The 25,351-nt window shown below is 35.8% G+C and overlaps 1 protein-coding gene and 1 long non-coding RNA gene across 2 annotated transcripts; both read left to right on the top strand.

Annotated features, from left to right (window-relative positions):
* Window positions 1-545: 545 nt before the first annotated feature.
* LOC108458654 (uncharacterized protein At2g29880-like) lies at window positions 546-1,664 on the top strand. Its single transcript, XM_017758059.2, has 2 exons — window positions 546-911; window positions 987-1,664. Exons 1-2 carry the CDS (start codon window positions 546-548, stop codon window positions 1,053-1,055), a joined length of 435 nt encoding a protein of 144 aa, XP_017613548.1. The 3' UTR covers window positions 1,056-1,664.
* Window positions 1,665-22,225: 20,561 nt separating this feature from the next.
* Window positions 22,226-25,111, top strand: LOC128291884 (uncharacterized). Its single transcript, XR_008281862.1, has 2 exons — window positions 22,226-23,017; window positions 24,868-25,111. It is a non-coding gene; the product is annotated as an uncharacterized LOC128291884 (long non-coding RNA).
* Window positions 25,112-25,351: the final 240 nt, after the last annotated feature.

Below are 25,351 nucleotides of genomic sequence, written 5' to 3'. Positions count from 1 at the left end.
GAAACATGCTTCAGCGCGTAATGTTATTGAAAGATGTTTTGGGTTATTAAAACTTAGATGGGGAATACTTAGGAGTCCATCATTCTATCCTGTAAGGGTGCACAATAGAATTATTATTGCATGCTGTTTGCTCCATAATTTTATTCGAACCTATATGAGTCTTGATCCTATTAAAGAAGAGTTGGGAGAAGGATTACCTAGTAATGTGATAGATGACGATGAACCGAATATAATAAATATTCATCCGTCGGATGCATGGGCTACTTGGAGGATGGAACTAGCCAACCAAATGTTCGACGAATGGCAAGCATCTAGAAATTAGTTAGGTTTAGGGTAAAAATAGTAGTAAACGTTTAAGTTGTTTATGTTATTTCATATATCTAGTTTATGAAACTTTGGTGGTGTTTGAATTGTATTTTTTTTTTTGTATTGTACTAGACTTGTTGAATGATAATTTATTTTCTATTGATTCATCACGTGTTATAATTTTATAAAGTGTTGACCTTTTGATGCATAATTTCATTTGCGTTTTTTTTAAGATAATTATGTCAGGTTTTTCCCAATCAAGTGTTTCTTCCCAGAGTTCTCGAGGAACCAAAAGGAAATGGGTTCCAGAAGAAGATGCTGCGTTGGTTGCTTGTATGGTCGACTTGCACAATGCTGGAACCTTTAATGCTGATACGGGATTCAAAGCCGGCTATTTAAATGAGTTAGAAAAAATGATAGAAAAAGTTTTACCCAATGCCATGTTGAAGGCTAAACCTAATCTTGAATCGAGGATTAGGACATTGAAAATGGATTGGTCAATCGTTTATGACATGCTTAGTGGAAAAAACAATAGCGGCTTTGGTTGGGATGAGCATAGGCAGCTTGTTGTTGCTGAAGATGCGGTTTGGAACTCATATATAAGTGTAAGAATTATTTCAAGTCTTTATTATCTTATTTTAACAAAACTTATATCTAATATGAATTTCTAATTTTTATAGAGTCATAAAGAAGCAGCTCAATTTAGACATCGGAGTTTCCCTTATTATGACCAACTTACTGCCATCTAGGCAAAAGATCGAGCCACTGGAAAAGATGCTCAAACAGCTGCTGATATTATTGAAGAAATAAATGTTGAAGATGTAGCTGCTACAAATTCTCATGAAGAAAGAAACGATTTCCATGGATCCGAAGCTGATGTTTCTTTAGATGACATGGATCTTTCAGCTACACAACCTCAACCAGAACCGCAACTAGCTAGAAACCAAGGTGATTCTGCATTTTCAAAGAAGAAAAAAAAGATTTCTGATGTAAGTGATTTTTCTACTTCATTTAATGATGCTGCCGCTTTATTGGCGGAAAATATACGGACCGTTGGCCTTGAAATTAGTAAGAGTATTGCATCCGAAGTGGTAATTCAACAAAAGTCAGAAATGACCATTCAAGAAAGTGCTCTGAAATTATATCCAACATTATGTGAAGTGGAAGGTTTAACTGAGGATGAACACTATCGAGCATTGAGCAAAATTCCAGATCATCCAACGCAAATGCTCATTTTTTTTAGTTTACCTTCTGCTGTGCGATTGGAATGGGTCAGAAGATTTCTTGCTGACCATTAAAAATCATGGTTGTGTTGATATTTTGATAACTTTTTCTGTTTGTAATAGTTGGATGGTATAATGACATGATAGAATGTCATTACAATGATGTAACTTTTAATGTTGTAAAATTTTAAAACATATGGATTATGACATATATACTAATGAAATCATGTAACTTTTTGTTAATATATGAATATTATGCTTGAATGTGAAATATAATTTTCAAGTTATTTATTACTTTTTAGCAATGAGTTATTTATTACTTCTAATATTTAATTGTTTTTATTATAGAATAATTAAATTATTTGTTTCAAGAATGATATTTTAACACATTAAATATGTATTGCGTTTAAAAATAATAAAGTAGATTATATATATTTTATAGTATTATATATTTTGATTTTTAATTCATATAATAATAATTATATTAAGAATGTTATTAAATTATATTTTTATTAAATTATATTTAATAATAATTATGTTAAAATATGGTTAAACTATTTATTATTTTTATTAAATTATTTTCAATAATAATCTTATCAAAATTTAATAACAATAACAATAATCATCTATTTTTAAAAAAAATTCTGCTAAGGGTATTCTGGTCATTTTAGTTTTTTTCCTTATGCTATTACAACATCATTCCATTCAACCAAACACAAGAATACTATTACAGTTCTATTCCATTCCATTCAACCAAACAGTTGAATTACTTATTACAGCTCTATTCCATTACAGCTCTATTCAATTACAGCCCTATTCCATTACAGCCAACCAAACGTAATGTAAATCTTAATGAGTCTATTTTCATATAAAAGAAACATAGAAAGCAAAGGAGTTCTATATTTTGAGATATTTATGTTTTTGTGATACTGGTTCAGAATGATTACGTGATCCCCTGTTCTGACTTTGGAAAATCACAAAAATTTGGAGAAAAATAATTAGAGGCTCAAACTTATATTTTTAAAATCCCTAGTGAGTCTATTTTCAAGATAAATCAACAATAACATTATCTGAGTTCTGTACTGTGAGATAATTAATTTTTAGTGAAGAGAGGTCATAACTGTCAAAAAGTGAAATAGGGGAAAATTTAATGAATAAACTGTACTAATTGGATAAACCAAAAATTATGAAAATTTTATGGTGAAAAGATATGTGAGTCTAGTTTCAAGGGAAATTCACGTATCTTAATTTGGAGCTCTGTAGCTCAAATTATAAATAAGTAATTTACTATGACTCGTGTGGACAGTTTGATGTGAGCATTTATTAGTAAATTGTGAAATCGTACTTACAAGAATGCTATATACATTAAGGATGTGGAATGGAGAGGAGGAGGAGGAAAATAAATATATGTGGAATACATAGAAACTATGGTATATGAAATATTGATATAATGAAATAAATGATATGTGTTTATAAGAAAAGCAAAGAGAATGATATGTATCATGATATGTATATATATATATATATATATATATGACTAGTCTCAATATAATGCTTGTTGGGTATGGAGTTGAATTGAAATGTTTCAGGCAAACATGTTATTCTACGCATCTGAATTGTGGTATTTTATAAAGATATGATCTAGCTTTAAATATGAATGCTTGATGATTAAGTTGAAGATATTTGGTAAGATGATAATCTTGGTATAAATGTATAAGTGTGTAAGAGATTAAGGTTGACCAAAGCTTGGAAAATAGCCTAGGTATATTCCACACAGGCAGAGACACGACCATGTGTCTCAGCCGTGTATGGAACATGACTTTGGGACACAGGCATGTGGAACCTTAAAGCATGAAATTTTCAAGATTTTTGTAAGTTCTCGGTTTAGTCCCGAACCCTTTCTAAAGTATGTTTTGGGCTCCGTAGACTCAAATAAGGGACAATGTGTAAGTGAATGAACGTTTTGAAATATGAATGAAATTTTATGGCCCGCATTTTAGTTTAATGTTTGTATGTTTGTCCGGTAACGCCTCGTACCTTATCCCGGCCTCGGGTACGGGTAAGGGGTGTTACACCTCAGCATGCTCTTTGGTTACTAGCACGTTAGTGCTCTCTAATTATTAGCACATTCAACACATTCGTACTCTCTGTATAGACTTCAGTGTTCTCTGTTTAATAGTGCATAATAATGCACCTCTGTATAAGTCCCGTATATTTGAAGTGTTCTATCTAGTCTACTGGGCCTCTGCTAAGTAAAAAAAAGTAAACAATTTTTGTTACGAGGTAAAGGATTATCTCTGAGTAAAAATGTTAGTTATGATGAAGCAGAACTCGTAAAAGTATGGATAAATGTTTTATAGTACTTGAGAATGATAAATGTTATATGAGTAAATACATGAAAATTAAATTATGAGGCTTTACGATCTATACCCCTTTACTAGTACAATTATATGCAATGAAATTCATGAGATTTATATTGATTAAGTTCAGAAGCAGAAAGTGAAAAGTTCAGTCGGAACTGAGAATGAGTTAATAAGTAAAGACGGGTTTTGAATAGAGATATCGGATTTTTCTTAAACCAGTTGAGATATACAGTATCACTGTTAAAGAAAGAAGTTATTTATGGGAAAATCGATTTATTCAAATATGGTATTTACATAATAGTTAACTGAAAATTTCTTCCGAATTAGTTTTTTTTGAGTGAAGTAAATGATGTGAAATTATTGATGATTATACTAGTCAATAGATTGGTGAATAAATTGCAAAAATATTTGAAAATAGCAGTTATAATTGGGTATATTATAGTAAATTTTTGGGTTTTTATATGGGTATCTTATATGTACTGATATTCTCAGAGGCATATGCAATTGTTAATGTTTGGATGCTATAATCAAAATATGAAAAGGTTGGATAAATATACTAATAGACAGAAATTATCGCAAGTCTGATTGATTCACAAGTGGTACTACTCTATCTTTCTTTGGTTTTCCAAGCCAATATAAGTGATAGAACACTTGATAATAAGATTCATATGATATTATTTTCTATTTCTATTGGTAGAAGCTCTGGAAGGCAAATGTGAAATATTGAATTGAAAATAAATTTTGAAATGAAAGGATAGAGAATGGATATAAATGATAAACTGGGTAACTATGTACAGAAAGAAACTATAGAACTATAGAAATAATGAAACTCATAATCAAAAGAAAACAAGAAAATTTCGAGGATGAAATTTATTTTAAGGGAGAGAGAAATGTAATACCCCGAAAATTTTTACACCAGGTCAAACAATACTCGATTCAGTTCCTGTTAAAATTTGCTTAGCATAATCATACATAGCAAGGGAGCAGAATTCTGATTGACAGGATTTGTGGCAACTACAGGAGGTAGCGGATTATTCTGATTATCAGCCATTTCTTCAGTAAAATCTGTAACGTCCTCTTACTCTTCCTCTATTTATTGTAGACTTCGCCTTATTTCTCTTTGGTTTCTGTGAGCTGTACTCTCTATTTCACTATCGAAAAGCAAAGGTCCTGACGGGTTCCTTTTAGTCATAAACTAGAGACACCTATCAGAACCAAACAAAAGAAAAATTAGAAAAGAAAAATTAAACTAAAAGCAAAAAGTAATTTGAAATAAAAGTAAAAATGACTAAACTAATAAAAATCAAGTGTTTTTAATATCTTAGTCCTTGACAACTGCGTCAAAAACTTAATGGTCGCTAAACTAACTAAAAATTTTGACTAAGGCAAGCACACCTATCGAACAGTAGTATAGTTGTGGTGAGAAAAAAAATATCGTATCCACAAGGACTAAAAGTACTAGTACTTACTATCTTTTTATTATTTAGCCTAAAAATTAAAGGGATGTCTTTAAACTAAAATTAACTATTTAATTAACTAAGAACACGAAAGAAATAAAAGTTGGAGAATACTTTTGGAAAACCGATGGAGAAGACAATACCCAATGAAGAATCCACCTAGACTTTACCTATTACTTCTGAATTAGACGATTTATTCACTTGACTTAATCAGTAGAAATCCCTGTTTTGTGTTAATATCTCTCTCGAGACTAAGAACAGCTAACTCTAAGTTTATTAATTGAAATCTCTTTCTAATTAAAACCCCTATTGTCGCATTAACACGATCTATGGATTCCCTTATTAAATTTGACTCTAATCCGACAAATTTACATTGTCCTATGTCTAGGATTTCATTCAACTCTGCGTAATTATGCTAGATCTACTCTTAAACAGGGACTTTTGCTCCACTGAATAAGCACATCAGACTTGAATTAATATCCTGAAATATTAAAGCAAGAATTAAGAACTCATAATTAAGAGTAAGAACAAGTATTTATCATATAATTCATATAATAATAAGATCTATCTTAGGTTTCATCTCCCTTAGGTATTTAAGGAGTTTAGTTCATAACCATGGGGGAAAGCATCTCAAAATTAGGAAAACAACAAAGCATAAAGAAACCCAAAGAACTTCTAAGGAAATTGAATGGAGATTTTCAGTCTTGAAGTAGATCCTGCTTCTGAGCTGATTTCGATGGCTATCTTCGAGTATTCTCTGCCTTCTGCTCTCTCCGTCCCCCTTAATCCTCTTTTAGGGTGTTTATATAGACTTTGGAATGCCCAAAATTAGCCTTTTCCGAATAGAATTAGACTTGGGCACGACGACAGGGACACGATCGTGTGCCACGCCCATGTGAAGGTGCTCAGGCCGTTTGCAATCCTGGTATGGTTTTTAGTCTACACGGCCATGACACACGAGCGTGTGGTCTGCCCTTGTGTCTAACACGGATGTGTGGATTACCCATGTAGAAGTGTCTGGGCCATGTGCAGCACTGAAATAAACCTATTTTGTCCGTTTTGGCTTTTTTCTTACATTTTTCACTTTCCTATGCTCATCTGGATATAAAACATGAAATTAAAAGATTAGGAGCATCAAATTCACTAGATCTTATGATAATACATCCAAAAATATGCCAAGAATGAGATTAAAATATGTTACTATTAAGGTTTATCAAATATCCCCACACTTAAGCATTTGCTTGTCCTCAAGCAAAATCCTCAACTCACAATTAAAATAAATTCTTTTCAACTTATAATTCTCATAAAAAAAATGTTTCGAAATAATTCACAAATAACCATACATTGAGAATTTAACTAAAAGATCATTAAAGTTTCAGACAATCCAAGTTGAGCCTTTTAATCATAAGATCATAGGTATCTCTCTTTATCTAAATAATTACCTTTAATTCCAAATCGACAAGGGTTGATATCCCCACTAAAGATCACTCAAATCACTCAAAGTGTTTGAGGTTAAAAAATTAAGCACTCAATAGTCAAACATGAAAAGTTATTACCATAGGCTTGCATGAAAATCAAATCTCCACCACTATAATGAGATGATACATAGATCAAAAGGTCTTTAACAGGGTTGTAATAGGGCTCGGGTTAAAGGTGTGGATAAAGGCTGAAAAAGAGGGTTAGAATCGAGATTATAATCTTAGAAGAATAGAGCTAATTACTAAATTACAAACAGGTGCCAGAATTAAAACTATCCAAAGCTAATGAGGTGAGCTTTTTCTCAATATAATAACTTTAACTTATCCAAGCTCTTTATAACAATATGTAATTATATGAATAAAAATATACGATTTTTTTTTGTTAAGAGTAAGAACAAGTAGAAAGTACATAATAATAAATAATTTAGCAACTGAAATGGACGAAAATAGTTAGGTAACTGATCAAATCAAATCTTGATAAAAAGGGAGTCAATAAAAAAGGAGAAATTCTTAACGAATTAAAAAGGGTTAAGTTGTGGGTCAACATTTAATGGGAGAATATCAAGAAATGGTGTTTAAGGCTCAAAAGGGTTCACTAAGGGTAAATTATGTGGGTAGGATTTTTATGGAATGAGTGAGTTTAAAACCTAAGTGCCTTTATCATCTCAGTATATCAAATCAAAGGTGTGGTCTTGACATGCATAATCGGAGCAAGTTCTAGAATAATAAATCAATGTTGACACACTCATAACCAATAAAATAAGTGAGCAAGAAAGATATATGCTTAAAAGGATCAAAATCTCACGAAAATTATGGGTATTTGATGTCAATCTTGTAAATTCAAACTTTAAGATAATACCTCAATTCAAGGAAACAACCTAGCAATTTTAATTCTCAAAAGTAAACTTATCATGCTTGATTCTCTTATGTCTTAAAGTTTAAACACTCAATGCACAATTACCTATGATTTAATTCAAAACATATCAATAAAAATTATAAATCAATCAGAATTCACTCTAATAGTAATATAAGAAAATTGTTTGAGAACGAGATAAAAATTTAGAGATTTTCTGATAATCATATAAATAACCTCCCCACACTTAAGATGTACATTGTCCTCAATGTACAAAGATATGTAATAACAGTATAAGCATAATATCATGAAAGAGGGGGAGGTGCGAAACTGCCCTGAATTTGGATGTCGTCCTTGGAATAGCGAAAGCTGATTTATAAACATTGGAGGTGGAGTGCATGTGTAACTATGCAGAGGTGAAGGTGGTTGTAGAGGTTGGGTTCCATAATCACAATGCCAAGCGAAGAGGTTATCGTGGTGGTCGGTGTCGTGGTGGCTATGGTCGTGGTTGAGCAGGACATGGTAGTCGTGGATTATCTTTCCCCATAAGATTGAAAACATGCCCTTGCCTCATGCTCTATTAGAAGTATGCGTCGTGAGTATTAACGACGCCAGTGCTCTCTCGTTGCCCTGTTAAGATGTAAGCTAAAAGGGCGTGGAGATATCCTAATGCTGGAGAGAGAGCCGATGCCTTGGAGCGGCTGGGGTCAAAGATTCCCGTAGCAGGAATGAGTGCTGCCCAACATGAAAAAGGTGCGTAATGAATGTGACGGTGGAGATGGGGAAAATTTTCAGCCTCCATAAATTTTTTTGTATAAAGTCCCAAGGCAACTCCTTATTCTGGGACACTCAATTGACGCACTAGACTGCCAAGACGGAATTGGACCGTGCTTGGGTCGTCGGACTCTGACATAACCGTCTGCAACTGAAATGTTGAACAATGTTCCAAAGTGAGATCCTGGTGGAAACTGTAGAAAGGGATGGCGTATCTCAGTGGTCACACTTGAGGATGTCGCTCCTTGAACCTTCCGCTTTTTAGAAGCTGGGACTGCAGACTTTTTACCACGAGTATTTGGTATTGTGTCCCTGAGAATATTCAAAAAATATGAGGATCAAGAACCCACTAAGTCAGAAAATGCCAAAGAATGAATCATAATATAATGCATATAGTGGGACTAGCAGGAAAGAAAATATGCGCATAGATAGGAATTCTTGGCCTAATAACCAAATAGAGAAATCAAAGAACCTAAATAAATAAATAAATCCTAAGTGGAACAATGAACCATGTTAAAATAAAAAGCTGTATGTCAGACAACACCGAAACAAGGTTAAATGTTTAAACATGTAAAGTTCAAATGGTAAACTAACTATCAGAGAGAAATTCCAATAATCACAGTATGTTGCAAATGAATGATTCTTAAGCATAAAAAAACAATAATGGGAAACAATCTATTTTACGAAATATGAGGTAATGGCCTGAAATAGAAATAAAGATAAAATATCAAAGAAATAAATATGTAAATAAATAGCTAAATGTGACAGTGAAAGAACCGATGGAGATGGGAAATGGTGGTGGTCGGCTGATGTTGGGGCATAGGGCAAAACTTGTGTCAGGGAAGAGGAAGGAGAGGGGATCGTGGGCTGTGGGGGTGAGCAAAGAAGGTGGAAGGGAAAGGAAAGAAAGAAAAAAATAAAGGAAGGAAGGGAGAGTGGGGGTGTCGGTCGCTGGCGGCTCGTCGGGAAATGGTGGTCGGAGTAGGGAAGATGAATAGTGAGGGGGGTGTGATGGGTGGATAGTGGGGTTTAAATAGGAATGAGGGGATTTTAGAGTTAGGGTTTTAATTAAAAAGGGGGCCACAGTCATGCAGACCCCGATTTAGACCATAAGACCGTAGCCCACGCCCTTGTGTCTCCCTCCTAGCCCATGTTTTTTGTGAAATTTTTTGTCAGTATTACACACGGCCTTTTAGCCACGCCCATATGTCCAGGCCTGCGACACTCATGGCTATGTCATACAGCCATGTCGTATGACTGTGTGATCTTTCGTTCGCTTCTCCCACGCCCGTGTGCTTTCCAACATGCCTGTGTCTTAATTTGTGCTTGTGGTCTGATGATTTAAGTCAATGTCACCCACGGCCTGTGGACATGCCCGTGTGTCCAGGCCGTATGGCACACATGGCTGTATCGCACGGCCGTGTGCTTTTTTGTTCGCTTCTCCCATGCCCGTGTGAGTTGTAATATGCCTGTGTTCTGTGGTCAGGATTGCCCACGGCTTTTGTACACAGCCGTGGGATATGCCCGTTTTCCATTTTTACTTGTTGCAAATTTCAAAGTGTGTGTTCAGGTTCCGACTCGGCCTCAGGCACGCCCGTGTTTCATGACTGTGTGGGTTACACAGCCACATCGAACGACCATGGTGATTTAGCGCATTCTGTGCCTCTGCCAATTTTTGGGAAATTGAAGTGCAGTTTCACCACGGCCTCAGGCACGCTCGTGTCCCTCAGCCGTGTGGTTCGTACTGCCGTGCACTAGTTTTCGCAGCCCGTGTGTCACTTGGATTTGGGAAAATGTTCGTCCTGTTTTAGCACAGCCAGTCCAGGCCGTGTTCACCACTGTCGAATGCCAATACTAAAGCTTTAAGAGTTTATCAAATAAAAAAGACTGACCTTCACCATATTCTCGCATATAAAGAGAACTCGATGATTTGCACTACACTAAGTTTTGGGGCTCAATTCTCTTATGAACAACCCCTTCCATCTACTAGTTCTTACAAGCCCAAGAACTCATTATGGCTTATAAAAAAAAGTTAAAGATACTCATTTAACAAGGGATAAGTTATTTTGAAAATACCCTCTATTTTTAACAATCCCCCCCATAATTTAGAAGAATAATTGACAAACTTTAGCTAAATGTTTTCTTCTTTCTTATAATGCATTGATTTTAGTGTCTTTTAGGCTATGAACTAGAACTAGAACTAGAATTAGAAATAGAAAAATAAGATATAATTTACAGAACAATTGGTGAAACCTTAAGTTTCTATGAACTAAGAATTAATCATGTAAACTATAATTCTCTTCAATCACATCATACTTATAATTTTGTTCTTTAGCATAGTTCTGCACTAATAGGCCATATACGTGCTTAGATTTTCAAGAGTGTTATAGAGATTTTTTCACAATTCTCATAGAAGCAGTTCCACCCACACTCAAATAAGTCAATCCATCAAGTGTACACTACAAATTAATACACCACCTATAAAAGATATGGATTTGAGTAAGAGTTTTACTCATCCTTACTTTCTTTGTTGTTCTGGCAATATTTACACCATAGGAAGCGTAATGACTCAATTTTAGCTGGAGTCGAAAAATGCGGTTTAAAAGCTGAATTTCAGAAAAATTATAAATAGAGGATTTGTAATAGCCTATTTTCGGAAGTACCGAAAATGACGATTTCAAAAACTGATAAGCTATAAAAGTAACATATTTTAATCTCATTCTTAATACATTTTTGGATGATTAATTATGAAAATTGGTGAATTTGACGCTCTTAATCCTTTAACTTCATGTTTCTATACTTATAAGAACATTTGGGAGCATTCTAAAGTCTATAAATACCAATTAGAAGAACCCAATTTTTAGGCTTTCTGGGTATTCTAAAGTCTATAAATACCAATTAAAAGAAGACATTTGGGGGCAATAAGAGAAGATCAAGGAAAACACTCGAAGAACGCTGTAACGCCCCAATTTTCAGGAATTCTGTGAATGTTGGCATAGGTTTAATTATGTTAGTGGGCCTCTAGAAAGCCCAAGCTTAAGATAGAACCTGGCAATTTTAGTTAATTTTTGTTCCATAAGAAAAAGGGGGTGAAATGATGAAATAGGACCTATGTGAAAATGTTTGAAAATGCTATAGGCTAAACTGAAGTGGCCAAATAAATAGGAGTGCAAAATAGGAGGATTTGCATGACAAACCTCCCATTTTACATGAAGTGGCCAGCCATCATGTTGAATGTAGACAAAATGTTACATGATAATGTGTTAGGTAAATGTTCCATGATAATGGGTTAGGTAAATGTTTCATGATAATAGGTTAGGTAAATGTTCCATGATAATGGGTTAGGTAAATGTTTCATGATAATGGGTTAGGTAAATGTTTCATGATAAGAATATCATGTCTTTTGTATTAAAAAATTAAATGGATGAAATATGAAGTTTTATTAAAAGAAAAAGGGGTGAAAAGAACAAAGTTTTGTCCATCTTTGTTCATCATAGCTGAAAGTTAGAGAAGAGAAAGGAGAGGAGAAAGCTCTTGAGTATTCGGTCATTAGGAGGAGGAAAATTGAAGGTAAGTTCTTGGTACCTTGCTTCTATTTTGAGGTTCATGAGTTCTTCTTGATTCTACCTTAACTCTTGAAGTATATTTTGATTTTAGTTGTGTTGTGAGCATTTGGTCATGAATTAAAATGAAGGAAATGGTTGTTGTTTCATGTTCTTTTGATGAAAAATAGAAGATATGTGAAGTTGAGCCAAACAAATGAGCATGCATGTGCCTTAGATGTTAAAGGGAAAAATCAGCTAACATATTGTGCTTTAAAATGATGAAATGGAGATTATACTTAAGTAAAATCATAGATATGAGATGATTGATTGGTGATATACATGTTTAAATAACATGCATGCAAGGTATGTGTGAAAGAGTGATTTGGTAATAAATCTGCTTGGGACAGCAGCAGTAACATGACTTTGGAAAATCACCATAAATTGTGGGAGATGAATTAGAAGCTGAATAAATTATGTAATTAAAGCTTATTGAGTCTAGTTTCTAATGAAATAAACAAGAACATATTTTGAATTCTGTACAATGAGAAATTTGATTCGTAATGAAGAGTGGTCAGATTAGTCAAACAGTGAAACATGGGAAACTTTGAGAAAAATCTGGTATTGATTGGATAAACCAAAAATTCTGAAAATTTTATGGATAGAAGATATATGAGTCTATTTTCAGGGAAAATTAACAGAACTTGATTTGGAGTTTCGTAGCTCCAGTTATAAATGATTTAGTGACTGTTGCTCAGGAAGACAGCTTGCAGTGAAATTATGATTATGTGGTAAACATTGACAAAAATTTGTTAATGAGTTGCTTATTGATTTCTTATAATCTTACTATGATCTGTAGGTGTGGTTGGCCGAATATTGTAAGGGGTTAATAGTAGTTTGTATTTGAATAGTTAGATTAATGTGTTAGTAATCCAATTGTAGGCGGTTCGTGTGTGGATCTCAATCGAGATATAAATGCAAATGTGTGTAACTAACACCCTCTTTCTTAGTCTAGATCGGCAAAAGTCGAAAAGCGAAATGCCGAAAATCGGTATTTTGTAGATTTGCAAGTGTGCGAATGCTCGTGAGGTAAATCGATTAATGTTTTTGGTAAGCTGCAATGTTTGGACCGCAAAGTGCATGATTTACGTGCCCTCGATATTTTTGGGCTTAATGGGCCAAAATTGGAATGATGGGCCAATGGGCCCAATTCGATAAGAACCCTCGATGCGTGATTACATTAGTACGTGAAAAGTAAGAATATGCATGAAAAACCCTAAAAGCAGCTAAATTACTATAATACCCTATGTATAGAAAATTCTTGTTATACCCCTAGGTGCAAAATTACCAAATTCCCCAGGGTTAAATTGACCTAAATGCATGTTTGATTGTTGTTATTTACTGCATGCCATGTTGTTATTATCGATGCATGGGATTGGGATATTGACGGAGGAAGTACTGAAAGTGGCTTGTCCACGTCTTGGAGGCTTTGCCTCAATTCTTTGATAATCGAGCAAAGCAAGGTGCAAGCTGTGGAGTGTTAAATTTGGGTGGGTTGAACTATTCCCCACATGGAGTGTATGGTGGTGCGGGTGGAGTGTAGTGGTTGGTGGGTTGAGTAGTCTCCCAAATGGGCTTGCATATGTTATTGATGTTGCATGTATTTTGAAATGGGCCTATGGGCCATCTCATTATCTGAATAAGGGCTAAGGCCCGTTTATTATCTGAAAAGGGCTCGCCCTAGTACCACTATTACCCAAATGGGCTTGCATATGTTATTGATGTTGCATGTATTTTGAAATGGGCCTATGGGCCATATCATTATCTGAATAAGGGCTAAGGCCCGGTTTATTATAATCTGAAAAGGGCTCACCTTGATACCACTATTACCCAAATGGGCTTGCATATGTTATTGATGTTGCATGTATTTTGAAATGGGCCTATGGGCCATACTGTTATCTAAATAAGGGCTAAGGCCCGGTTTATTGTAATCTGAAAAGGGCTCGCCTTGTACCACTTTATTACTGAATGGGCTTAGGCCCAATAGGCTTGAGTGACTTGGGCTTTGAATGGGTTTTCCTTACACCTGAGTTTCCCCAAACTCACCCTTTTATTTTCATCCACGCAGAAATCCCTTACCCATAGTGGGCTTGGAGTCGTGAGGAATTGGAGTGGCCACCCGTTCGAAAGTTTGATTTTCTTCGGTGAACTGGACATCCTTTTATTTACGTTTGAAGTTTTGGGCTTTTAAATGTAATAAGGCCGCTTAATTATTTTATGGTTTTAATATGTATTACTAAGATAGGTAATACTTATATTTAATGTTGAAATTGGATAGCTTTAGGCGCGTTTTCAAAAACAACAGTTGATTTCAAAATAACACGACAACAAGCAAAGCTTCCGCAATGAAAGTATTTTCCAAAATTAATCACTTTTCCTAAAAATCGGTTTCCTAGAAATATCCATGACGTTAAGGTGTGGCAATGGCGGTATGCATGTCTAGGATTGGATCCGAAGGAACTTGGTATAAGCGATCCGATGGACTCACCACCTCTTTTCCGGTTTCCTACCGGTGCATGACTTCCATTCACTTTAACCTATAATGAAATTAATCTTTTGAACATCAAGTACGATTTTCTGGACTTAGAATGGAATTTTTTTTTTTTTACGTTTTGATGTGGCATGCCGGATCCGGCCATAACTTCTGGGTCGGGTTTGGGGTGCTACATTTAGTGGTATCAGAGCCCAGTTACAACAACTCGGTTGTGGAATGGGTTTACAAAATTTAGATCTTCGAAAACAAAAATTTTATAAAGAATGCGAAAAACTCGATTTTCAAAATTTAGATCTTTAGAAGGTGGCATTCCGAATCTCCTACCAAGTCTGTAAGTATTACTCTGAACTTTTCTGAATATTTTCTTGAATTATCTATCTGCTTCAAACCCTACTAGGACACTCTAGATAGGATGATCTTGAAAGCATAGGAAAATCGATAAGAGATTGAAAGCGTAGCTAGACTTGATTCTGCAAAAACAAACTCGAACTCTTCATCGATTCATAAAACATCGTAATAAACACTTTGGAATATTAATTGATGCATAAAAATTAAGTAATCAAGATAATACGATATGAGTACAAGAGGCCGTGGATGGAGCCGAGGAAGTGCTCAAGCGAGATCTTCGTCTTTGAGACATATACCAGCAGTGGATGCACCGGTACCACCGGCAACAGAGGTAGAGTCTCATGACCGCTTTGCCGAGGATGATGCCCTGTCACAGGTAATGCTTCGTGTTTTGGAAAGGGTTATCGGGACAAGTTCGGGCAACGAAATTCGAGGATCGATTTCTGAACGACTCTAGGCCAACGGAGCGGAGATCTTTAGGGGCGTGTCTGGTATAGCCCCGAATGTGGCGGAATATTGGTTGGAGGCCACAGAACAGATTATGGACAACTTGGACTGCTCTGAGGAGATTGTGAGTGGGGTATCTGTACTAAGTCCTTTGGGTCACTCGGTTAGGGTAGACAAACTGTATAGGGATGTACCCTTAGAAACTCAAGGTAAGATTTTTCCTGGAGATCTGATGGAGTTACCGTTCGGAGAGTTTGATCTCATTTTGGGAATGGATTGGCTTGTTAAGCATAAGGCGACTCTGGATTGTGCTTCTAAATGAATGGTGTTAAGAACTACAAAGGATGAGGAGGTTATGGTGGTAGGTGAGAGAAGGGATTATTTGTCCAATGTGGTGTCGGCATTAAGAGCCGAAAAGTGGATTCGGAAAGGTTGTGAGGCCTAATTGGTATTTGTAAGTCAGTCGGAAGAGGAGGGACTGACAGTGGATAAGGTTAGGACCGTAAAGGAGTTCCAAGATGTTTTTTCGGAGGAGCTTCTAGGATTACCTCCGAATCGAGAAGTTGAGTTTGGAATAGACTTGTTGCCTGGAATGGCGCCTGTGTCCATCGCACCGTATAGGATGGCACCGAAGGAGTTAGTGGAGTTAAAGGCTCAAATTCAAGAGTTGTTGGACAGGGACTTCATTAGGCCAAGCGTGTCTCCATGGAGAGCACCAGTGCTAGTTGTGAAAAAGAAGGATGGTACGATGCGGATGTGCATTGATTATCGCCAGTTGAACAAACTGACGATTAAGAATAAGTATCCACTACCAAGGATTGACAATCTATTCGACCAGCTTAGAGGAGCTTCTGTATTTTCCAAGATCGACCTTCGATCTGGATATCATCAGTTGAGGGTCAAGGAGTCAAATATCCAAAAGACGACATTCAGGACTCGGTATAGTCATTACGAGTTTCTGGTTATGCCATTTGGACCAATGAACGCTCCTGCAGTGTTTATGGATCGATGAATCGTGTGTTCCAATCATTTTGGATCAATTAGTAGTCGTCTTTATTGATGATATCTGGTATATTCGGCTGAAACGAAACATGATGAGCATCTCCGTATAGTCTTTGTAAGTATTAAGGAGAAGGAACTCTTTGCGAAGTTCAGCAAGTGTGAATTTTGGTTGAGGAGGTAACCTTCTTAGGATATGCGGTCTCTCTGCGAGGGATTAAGGTGGACCCTCGAAAAATTGAAGCGATTTTGGAGTGGAAGCCGCCTAGGTCGTTGTTGGAAATACGGAGTTTCCTAGGATTGGCGGGATACTACGAAGGTTTGTGAAAGGTTTTTACGTGATGGCAGCATCTCGACAAAACACATAAGGAAAGGAGTACCGTTTGTATGGACTAAGAAACAGAGGAAGCTTTTGAGAAGTTGAAGAAAGTTACATTGAAGCACTGTGTTAATTCAAATGAGTGCGGGAAGGATTTTATTGTGTGCATGATGGCGCATCACACGTGGGTTTAGGCTGCGTGTTAATGCAAGAGGGTAAGGTGGTTGCATATGCATCACGATAGCTTAAGCCTCATGAGGGAAACTATTTGACTCATGATTTAGAGTTGGCAGCAGATGATATTTGCACTTAAGATTTGGAGACGTTACTTGTGCGAGAAATGTGTATTATATACACGACCATAAGAGTCTTAAGTATTTGTTGACTCGAAGGAGCTGAACCTTAGGCAAAGGAGATGGATTGAGTTGCTTAAGGATTATGACTATTCGATCGAGTATCACCCAAGCAAGGCTAATGTGGTAGCCGATGCTCTAAGTCGTGAAGCTATATCGATCCGAGAGCAATGTTTGCTCGTCTGAGTCTCATATGATGATGGAAGTCTTGGGTGAGTTACAAGTGAGGCCAACTGGGTGGATCGATTAAGGAAAAGCAGTTGAACGATGAGTCTTTGGTCGCTCGTTTTCAACAAGTTAAGGAGGAAACTTCGAGTTTGGGAGCGAAAGAGACGATGCAACAACAATACCCTCATCTGTTTGGATTACGTAAATTTCGAGGACGAAATTTCTTTAAGGAGGGTAGAGTTGTAACGCCCCAATTTTCGGGAATTCTGTAAATGTTGGCATAGGTTTAATTATGTTAGTGGGCCTCTAGAAAGCCCAAGCTTAAGATAGAACCTGGCAATTTTAGTTAATTTTTGTTCCATAAGAAAAAAGGGGTGAAATGATGAAATAGGACCTATGTGAAAATGTTTGAAAATGCTATAGGCTAAATAGAAGTGGCCAAATAAATAAGAGTGCAAAATAGGAGGATTTGCATGACAAACCTCCCATTTTACATGAAGTGGCCAGCCATCATGTTGAATGTAGACAAAATGTACACTTGATATCCATAATTTATGGTACAAATTGATACAAATTGATAATAGGTTAGGTAAATGTTTCATGATAATGTGTTAGGTAAATGTTCCATGATAATGGGTTAGGTAAATGTTTCATGATAATAGGTTAGGTAAATGTTCCATGATAATGGGTTAGGTAAATGTTTCATGATAATGGGTTAGGTAAATGTTTCATGATAAGAATATCATGTCTTTTGTATTAAAGAATTAAATGGATGAAATATGAAGTTTTATTAAAAGAAAAAGGGGTGAAAAGAACAAAGTTTTGTCCATCTTTGTTCATCATAGCTGAAAGTTAGAGAAGAGAAAGGAGAGGAGAAAGCTCTTGAGTATTCGGTCATTAGGAGGAGGAAAATTGAAGGTAAGTTCTTGGTACCTTGCTTCTATTTTGAGGTTCATGAGTTCTTCTTGATTCTACCTTAACTCTTGAAGTATATTTTAATTTTTAGTTGTGTTGTGAGCATTTGGTCATGAATTAAAATGAAGGAAATGGTTGTTGTTTCATGTTCTTTTGATGAAAAATAGAAGATATATGAAGTTGAGCCAAACAAATGAGCATGCATGTGCCTTAGATGTTAAAGGAAAAATCAGCTAACATATTGTGCTTTAAAATGATGAAATGGAGATTATACTTAAGTAAAATCATAGATATGAGATGATTGATTGGTGATATACATGTTTAAATAACATGCATGCAAGGTATGTGTGAAAGAGTGATTTGGTAATAAATCTGCTTGGGACAGCAGCAGATAACATGACTTTGGAAAATCACCATAAATTGTGGGAGATGAATTAGAAGCTGAATAAATTATGTAATTAAAGCTTATTGAGTCTAGTTTCTAATGAAATAAACAAGAACATATTTTGAATTCTGTACAATGAGAAATTTGATTCGTAATGAAGAGTGGTCAGATTAGTCAAACAGTGAAACATGGGAAACTTTGAGAAAAATCTGGTATTGATTGGATAAACCAAAATTCTGAAAATTTTATGGATAGAAGATATATGAGTCTATTTTCAGGAAAATTAACGGAACTTGATTTGGAGTTTCGTGCTCAGTTATAAATGATTTAGTATTTGTTGCTCGGAAGACGACTTGCGGTGAAATTATGATTATGTGGTAAACATTGACAAAAATTTGTTAATGAGTTGCTTATTGATTTCTTATAAGCTTACTATGATCTGTAGGTGTGGTTGGCCGAATATTGTAAGGGGTTAATAGTAGTTTGTATTTGAATAGTTAGATTAACGTGTTAGTAATCCAATTGTAGGCGGTTCGTGTGTGGATCTCGTCAAGATATCGTCATAAGCAATGTGTAACTAACACCCTCTTTCTTAGTCTAGATCGGCAAAAGTCGAAAAGCCGAAATGCCGAAAACCGGTATTTTGTAGATTTGCGAGTGTGCGAATGCTCGTGAGGTAAATCGATTAATGTTTTTGGTAAGCTGCAATGTTTGGACGCAAAGTGCATGATTTACGTGCCCTCGATATTTTTGGGCTTAATGGGCCAAAATTGGAATGATGGGCCAATGGGCCCAATTCGATAAGAACCCTCGATGCGTGATTCTATTAGTACGTGAAAAGTAGGAATATGCATGAAAAACCTAAAAGCAGCTAAATTACTATAATACCCTATGTATAGAAAATTCTTGTTATACCCCTAGGTGCAAAATTACCAAATACCCTAGGGTTAAATTGACCTAAATGCATGTTTGATTGTTGTTATTTATTGTATGCCATGTTGTTATTATCGATGCATGGGATTGGGATATTGACGGAGGAAGTCTTGAAAGTGGCTTGTCCACGTCTTGGAGGCTTTGCCTCAATTCTTTGATAATCGAGCAAAGCAAGGTCAAGCTGTGGAGTGTTAAATGGGTGGGTTGAACTATTCCCCACATGGAGTGTATGGCTGGTACGGTGGAGTGTAGTGGTTGGTGGGTTGAGTAGTCTCCCAAATGGGCTTGCATATGTTATTGATGTTGCATGTATTTTGAAATGGGCCTATGGGCCATCTTGTTATCTGAATAAGGGCTAAGGCCCGGTTTATTATAATCTGAAAAGGGCTCGCCTAGTACCACTTATTACCCAAATGGGCTTGCATATGTTATTGATGTTGCATGTATTTTGAAATGGGCCTATGGGCCATACCATTATCTGAATAAGGGCTAAGGCCCGGTTATTATGTCTGAAAAGGGCTCACTTGATACCACTGTTACCCAAATGGGCTTGCATATGTTATTGATGTTGCATGTATTTTGAAATGGGCCTATGGGCCATACTGTTATCTAAATAAGGGGCTAAGGCCCAGTTTATTGTAATCTGAAAAGGGCTCTGGCCTTGTACCACTGTTACCTGAATGGGCTTAGGCCCAATAGGCTTGAGCTGACTTGGGCTTTGAATGGGTTTTCCTTACACACCGAGTTTCCCAAACTCACCCTTTTATTTTCATCCACGCAGAAATCCCTTACCCATAGTGGGCTTGGAGTGTGAGGGAATTGGAGTGGCCACCCGTTCGAAAGTTTGATTTTCTTACGTGAACTGGACATCCTTTTATTTACGTTTGAAGTTTTGGGCTTTTAAATGTAATAAGGCCGCTTAATTATTTTATGGTTTTAATATGTATTACTAAGATAGGTAATACTTATATTTAATGTTGAAATTGGATAGCTTTAGGCGCGTTTTCAAAAACAACAGTTGATTTCAAAATAACACGACAACAAGCAAAGCTTCCATAATGAAAGTATTTTCCAAAATTAATCACTTTTCCTAAAAATCGGTTTCTAGAAATATCCATGACGTTAAGGTGTGGCAATGGCGGTATGCATGTCTAGGATTGGATCCGAAGGAACTTGGTATTAGCGATCCGATGGACTCACCACCTCTTTTACGGTTTCCTACGGTGCACGACTTCCATTCACTTTAACCTATAATGAAATTAATCTTTTGAACATCAAGTACGATTTTCTGGACTTAGAATGGAATTTTTTTTTTTTTACGTTTTGATGTGGCATGCCGGATCCGGCCATAACTTCTAGGTCGGGTTTGGGGTGCTACAAACGCCATTGGAACAAACTCGGAAGCGGATCTCCATTAATATTGAAGATTTCCCTTTAATTTCTTTTGAAATTTTATAGAGTTTCTTTATGTCTTGTGGTTATTCTGACTTTGAGTTGTTTTTATTTAGGATTATGAACTAAATTCTCTATTATGTGTGCTAATTTCTTGTTTTAATATTTCCGGGATATTAATTCATGTTTAATGTGCTTAACTCAGTGGAGCAAAAATTCTTGTTTAAGAGTAGATCCAACATAATTGAGTGGAGTTGCATGCAATCCTAGAAAGAAGAAGAAATAAATCTATTGGATTAGAGTCAAATCTAATAAGGGAATCTATACATCAAGTTAATGCGACGATAGGGGTTTTAATTTGAAAGAGATTTCAATTAATCAACCTAGATTCAATTGTTCTTTTTCTCGAAAGAAATATTAATATAATTTAGAGATTTCAATTAATCAACCTAGAGTTAGTTGTTCAATTAATCAAGTAACAAGTGAATAAATAGTTTAATTCAGGATCATAATAATAGGTGAAGTCTAGGTGGATTCTTTCCTGAGTATTGTCTATCTCATTGGTTATCTTCGATTATTTTCCTATTTCACTCTTTATTGCGTTCTTAGTTAAATTAGTTTAGTAATTTTAGATTAAAACACAATCACTCTAATTTGTAGGTTAAAGAATAAGAAGACGGTAATTACTAGTACTTTTAGTCCCCGTGGATATGATATTCCCTACTAACCATAGCTATACTATTATTCGATAAGTGCGCTTGCCTTAGTCCTATTTATAGTTAATTTAGTGACCATTAAATTTTTGGCACTGTTGCCGGGGAATTAAAATATTAGGAACACTTGATTTTTATTAATTTAGCCATTTATTTTTATTGCATTTTGTTTTTATTTTTAGTTTAATTTTTACATTCTAATTTATTTTCTTTTATTTGCTTATGGCAGGTTCTTTTAATTTATGACAAGAAGAAACTCGTAAGGACCATTGTTATTTGACGTTGGCCATCGAAAGTCTTTTCTTCATGAAATCGTAGAGAAGTTAAGGCAAAGTCAACAAAACATAGTAGACGAACAAGAAGACATTATTATTACTGAGGTGATGAGTGCTAATTAGAATAATCTGCTACCTCTTACAGTTGTTGCAAATCGAGATCCTATTCCTCGTATTATGTACGATTATGCCAAGCCCACTCTAACTGGGGTTAAATTGAGTATTGTGCGACCCACTATTGCTACGAATAATTTCGAACTGAAGCCGAATACAATTCAGATGATACAATAGTTTGTTCAGTTTAATGGTTTGCAAGACGAAGATCTAAATACTTCTTTAGCCAATTTCCTAGAAATCTGAGATACTTTCAAGATTAATGGTGTCACTGACGATGCCATTCGCTTACGGTTATTTCCTTTCTCGTTGAGGAACAAAGCCAAATAGTGGTTGAACTCTTTACCACGAGGTTCTATTACTACATGGGTTCAAATGACCGAGAAGTTCCTTTTGAAGTACTTTCCGTTGGTAAAAGTACTGTGGTGTAATCATGGAAGGGAAGAAGCTACTTGGGAATCAGAAGAGACTATGCGTCAACAATACCCTCAACTATTTGGATCAGGTAAATTTCGAGGCCGAAATTTCTTTAAGGGGGGTAGAGTTGTAACGCCCCAATTTTCGGGAATTCTGTGAATGTTGGCAAAATTTCATACTTTAATTTTGTCATTTGTGAGTGAAATTATGAAATAGGACCTTTGTGAAAATGTTTGAAAATGCTATAGGCTAAATTGAAGTGGCCAAATAAATAGGAGTGCAAAATAGGAGGATTTGCATGACAAACCTCCCATTTTACATGAAGTGGCCAGCCATCATGTTGTTGTAGACAAAATGTGCACTTGATATCCATAATTTATGGTACAAATTGATACAAATTGATAATGGGTTAGGTAAATGTTCCATGATAATGGGTTAGGTAAATGTTTCATGATAATGAGTTAGGTAAATGTTCCATGATAATGGGTGAGGTAAATGTTCCATGATTGGAATTTCATGTCTTTTGTATTAAAGAATTAAATGGATGAAATATGAAATTTTATTAAAAGAAAAAGGGGTGAAAAGAACAAAGTTTTGTCCATCTTTGTTCATCATAGCCTAAAGTTAGAGAAGAGAAAGGAGAGGAGAAAGCTCTTGAATGTTCGGTCACTTGGGGAAGAAAATTGAAGGTAAGTTCATGGTAGTTTGCTTCTATCTTGATGTTCATGAGTTCTTCTTGATTCTACCTTAACTCTTGAAGCATATTTTGGTTTTTGGTTGTGTTGTGAGCATTTGGTCATGAATTAAAATGAAGGAAATGGTTGTTGTTTCATGTTCTTTTGATGAAAAATGGAAGATATGTGAAGTTGAGCCAAACAAATGAGCATGCATATGCTTAGATGCTAAGGGGAAACATCGGCTAATATGTTGTGCTTTAAAATGATGAAATGGATATTATACTTAAGTAAAATCATAGATATGTGATGATTGATTGGTGATATACATGTTTAAAAAAAAAACATGCATGCAAGTTATGTGTGAAAGAGTGATTTGGTAATAAATCTGATTGGGACAGCAGCAGTAACGTGACTTTGGAAAATCACCATAAATTGTGGGAGATGAGTTAGAAGCTGCATAAATTATGTAATCAAATCTTAATGAGTCTAGTTTCAAATGGAATAAACGAGAACATATTTTGAATTCTGTACAATGAGAAATTTGATTCGTAATGAAGAGTGGTCAGATTAGTCAAACAGTGAAACATGCGAAACTTTGAGAAAAATCTGGTATTTATTGGCCAAACCAAAAATTCTGAAAATTTTATGGATATAAGATATATGAGTCTATTTTCAGGGAAAATTAACGGCACTTGATTTGGAGTTTCGTAGCTCCAGTTATAAATGATTTAGTGACTGTTGCTCAGGATGACAGCTTGCAGTGAAATTATGATTATGTGGTAAACATTGACAAAAATTTGTTAATGAGTTGCTTATTGATTTCTGATAAGCTTACTGTGATCTATAGGTGTGGTTGGCCAAATATTGTAAGGGGTTAATACGTAGTTCGTATTTGAATAGTTAGATTAACGTGTTAGTAATCTAATTGTAGGCGGTTCGTGTGTGGATCTCGTCGAGATATCGTCGCAAAAGCAGTGTGTAACTAACACCCTCTTTCTTAGTCTGGATCGGCAAAAGTCGAAAAGCGAAATCTTTGAAAACCGGTATTTTGTAGATTTGCGAGTGTGCGAATGCTCGTGAGGTAAATCGATTAATGTTTTTGGTAAACTGCAAAATTTGGACTGCAAAGTGCATGATTTCTGTGCCCTACGATATTTTTGGGCTTAATGGGCCAAAATTGGAATGATGGGCCAACGGGCCTAATTCGATAAGAACCCTCGATGCGTGATTACATTAGTACGTGAAAAGTAGGAATATGCATGAAAAACCCTAAAATAGATAAATTACTGAAATACCTTTAAAAGTGAAAAATTTACAGTTTTACCCCTAGTAGATAAATTACCGAAATACCCCTAGGGTTAAATCGACCTAAATGCATGTTTGACTGTTGTTATTTACTGCATGCCATGTTGTTATTATCTGATGCATGAGATTGGGATATTGACGGAGGAAGTCTGAAAGTGGCTTGTCCATGTCTTGGAGGCTTTGCCACAATTTATCGATAATCGAAAGCAACAATCTTGCAACTCTGGAGTGTTAAATTTGGGTGGGTTAAGCTATTCCCCACATGGAGTGTAGGGCTGGTATGGGTGGAGTGTAGTGGTTGGTGGGTTGAGTAGTCTCCCAAATGGGCTTGCATATGTTATTGATGTTGCATGTATTTTGAAATGGGCTTATGGGCCATCTTGTTATCTGAATAAGGGCTAAGGCCCGGTTTATTATAATCTGAAAAGGGCTCGTCCAGATTACCATTTATTACTGAATGGGCTTAGGCCCAATAGGCTTGAGCTGACTTGGGCTTTGAATGGGTTTTCTTACACTGAGTTTCCCCAAACTCACCCCTTTTATTTTCATCCACGCAGGTAATCCCCAACCATAGTGGGCTTGGAGCTGTGAGGGAATTCGGAGTGGCCACCCATTCTGAAAGTTTGATTTTCTTCTGGTGAACTGGACATCCTTTTTTTTAAGTTTGAAGTTTTGGGTTTTTAAATGTAATAAGGCCACTTAATTATTTTTGATGGTGTTAATATGTGTTACTAAGATAAGTATTACTTATTTTAACTGTTGAAGTTGGAAAACTTTAGGGCGCGTTTTCAAAAACAACAATTGATTTCAAAATACCATGATGACAAGCAAAGCTTCCGCAATGAAAGTATTTTCCAAAATTAATCACTTTTCCTAAAAAAGACTTAATCAAATTGGTGTCCTAAAAATATACATGACGTTAAGGTGTGGCAATGGCGGTGTGCATGTCTAGGATTGGATCTGAAGGGAGCTTGGTACTTAAGCAGTCCGATGGACTCACCTCCTCTTTTCCGGTTTCCTACCTGGTGCACAGCTTCCATC

Source organism: Gossypium arboreum, chromosome 4 (assembly GCF_025698485.1).
Source record: "Gossypium arboreum isolate Shixiya-1 chromosome 4, ASM2569848v2, whole genome shotgun sequence".
In the NCBI taxonomy this organism is placed as follows: domain Eukaryota; kingdom Viridiplantae; phylum Streptophyta; class Magnoliopsida; order Malvales; family Malvaceae; genus Gossypium; species Gossypium arboreum.
This window is presented reverse-complemented; position numbering and strand designations above follow the sequence as displayed.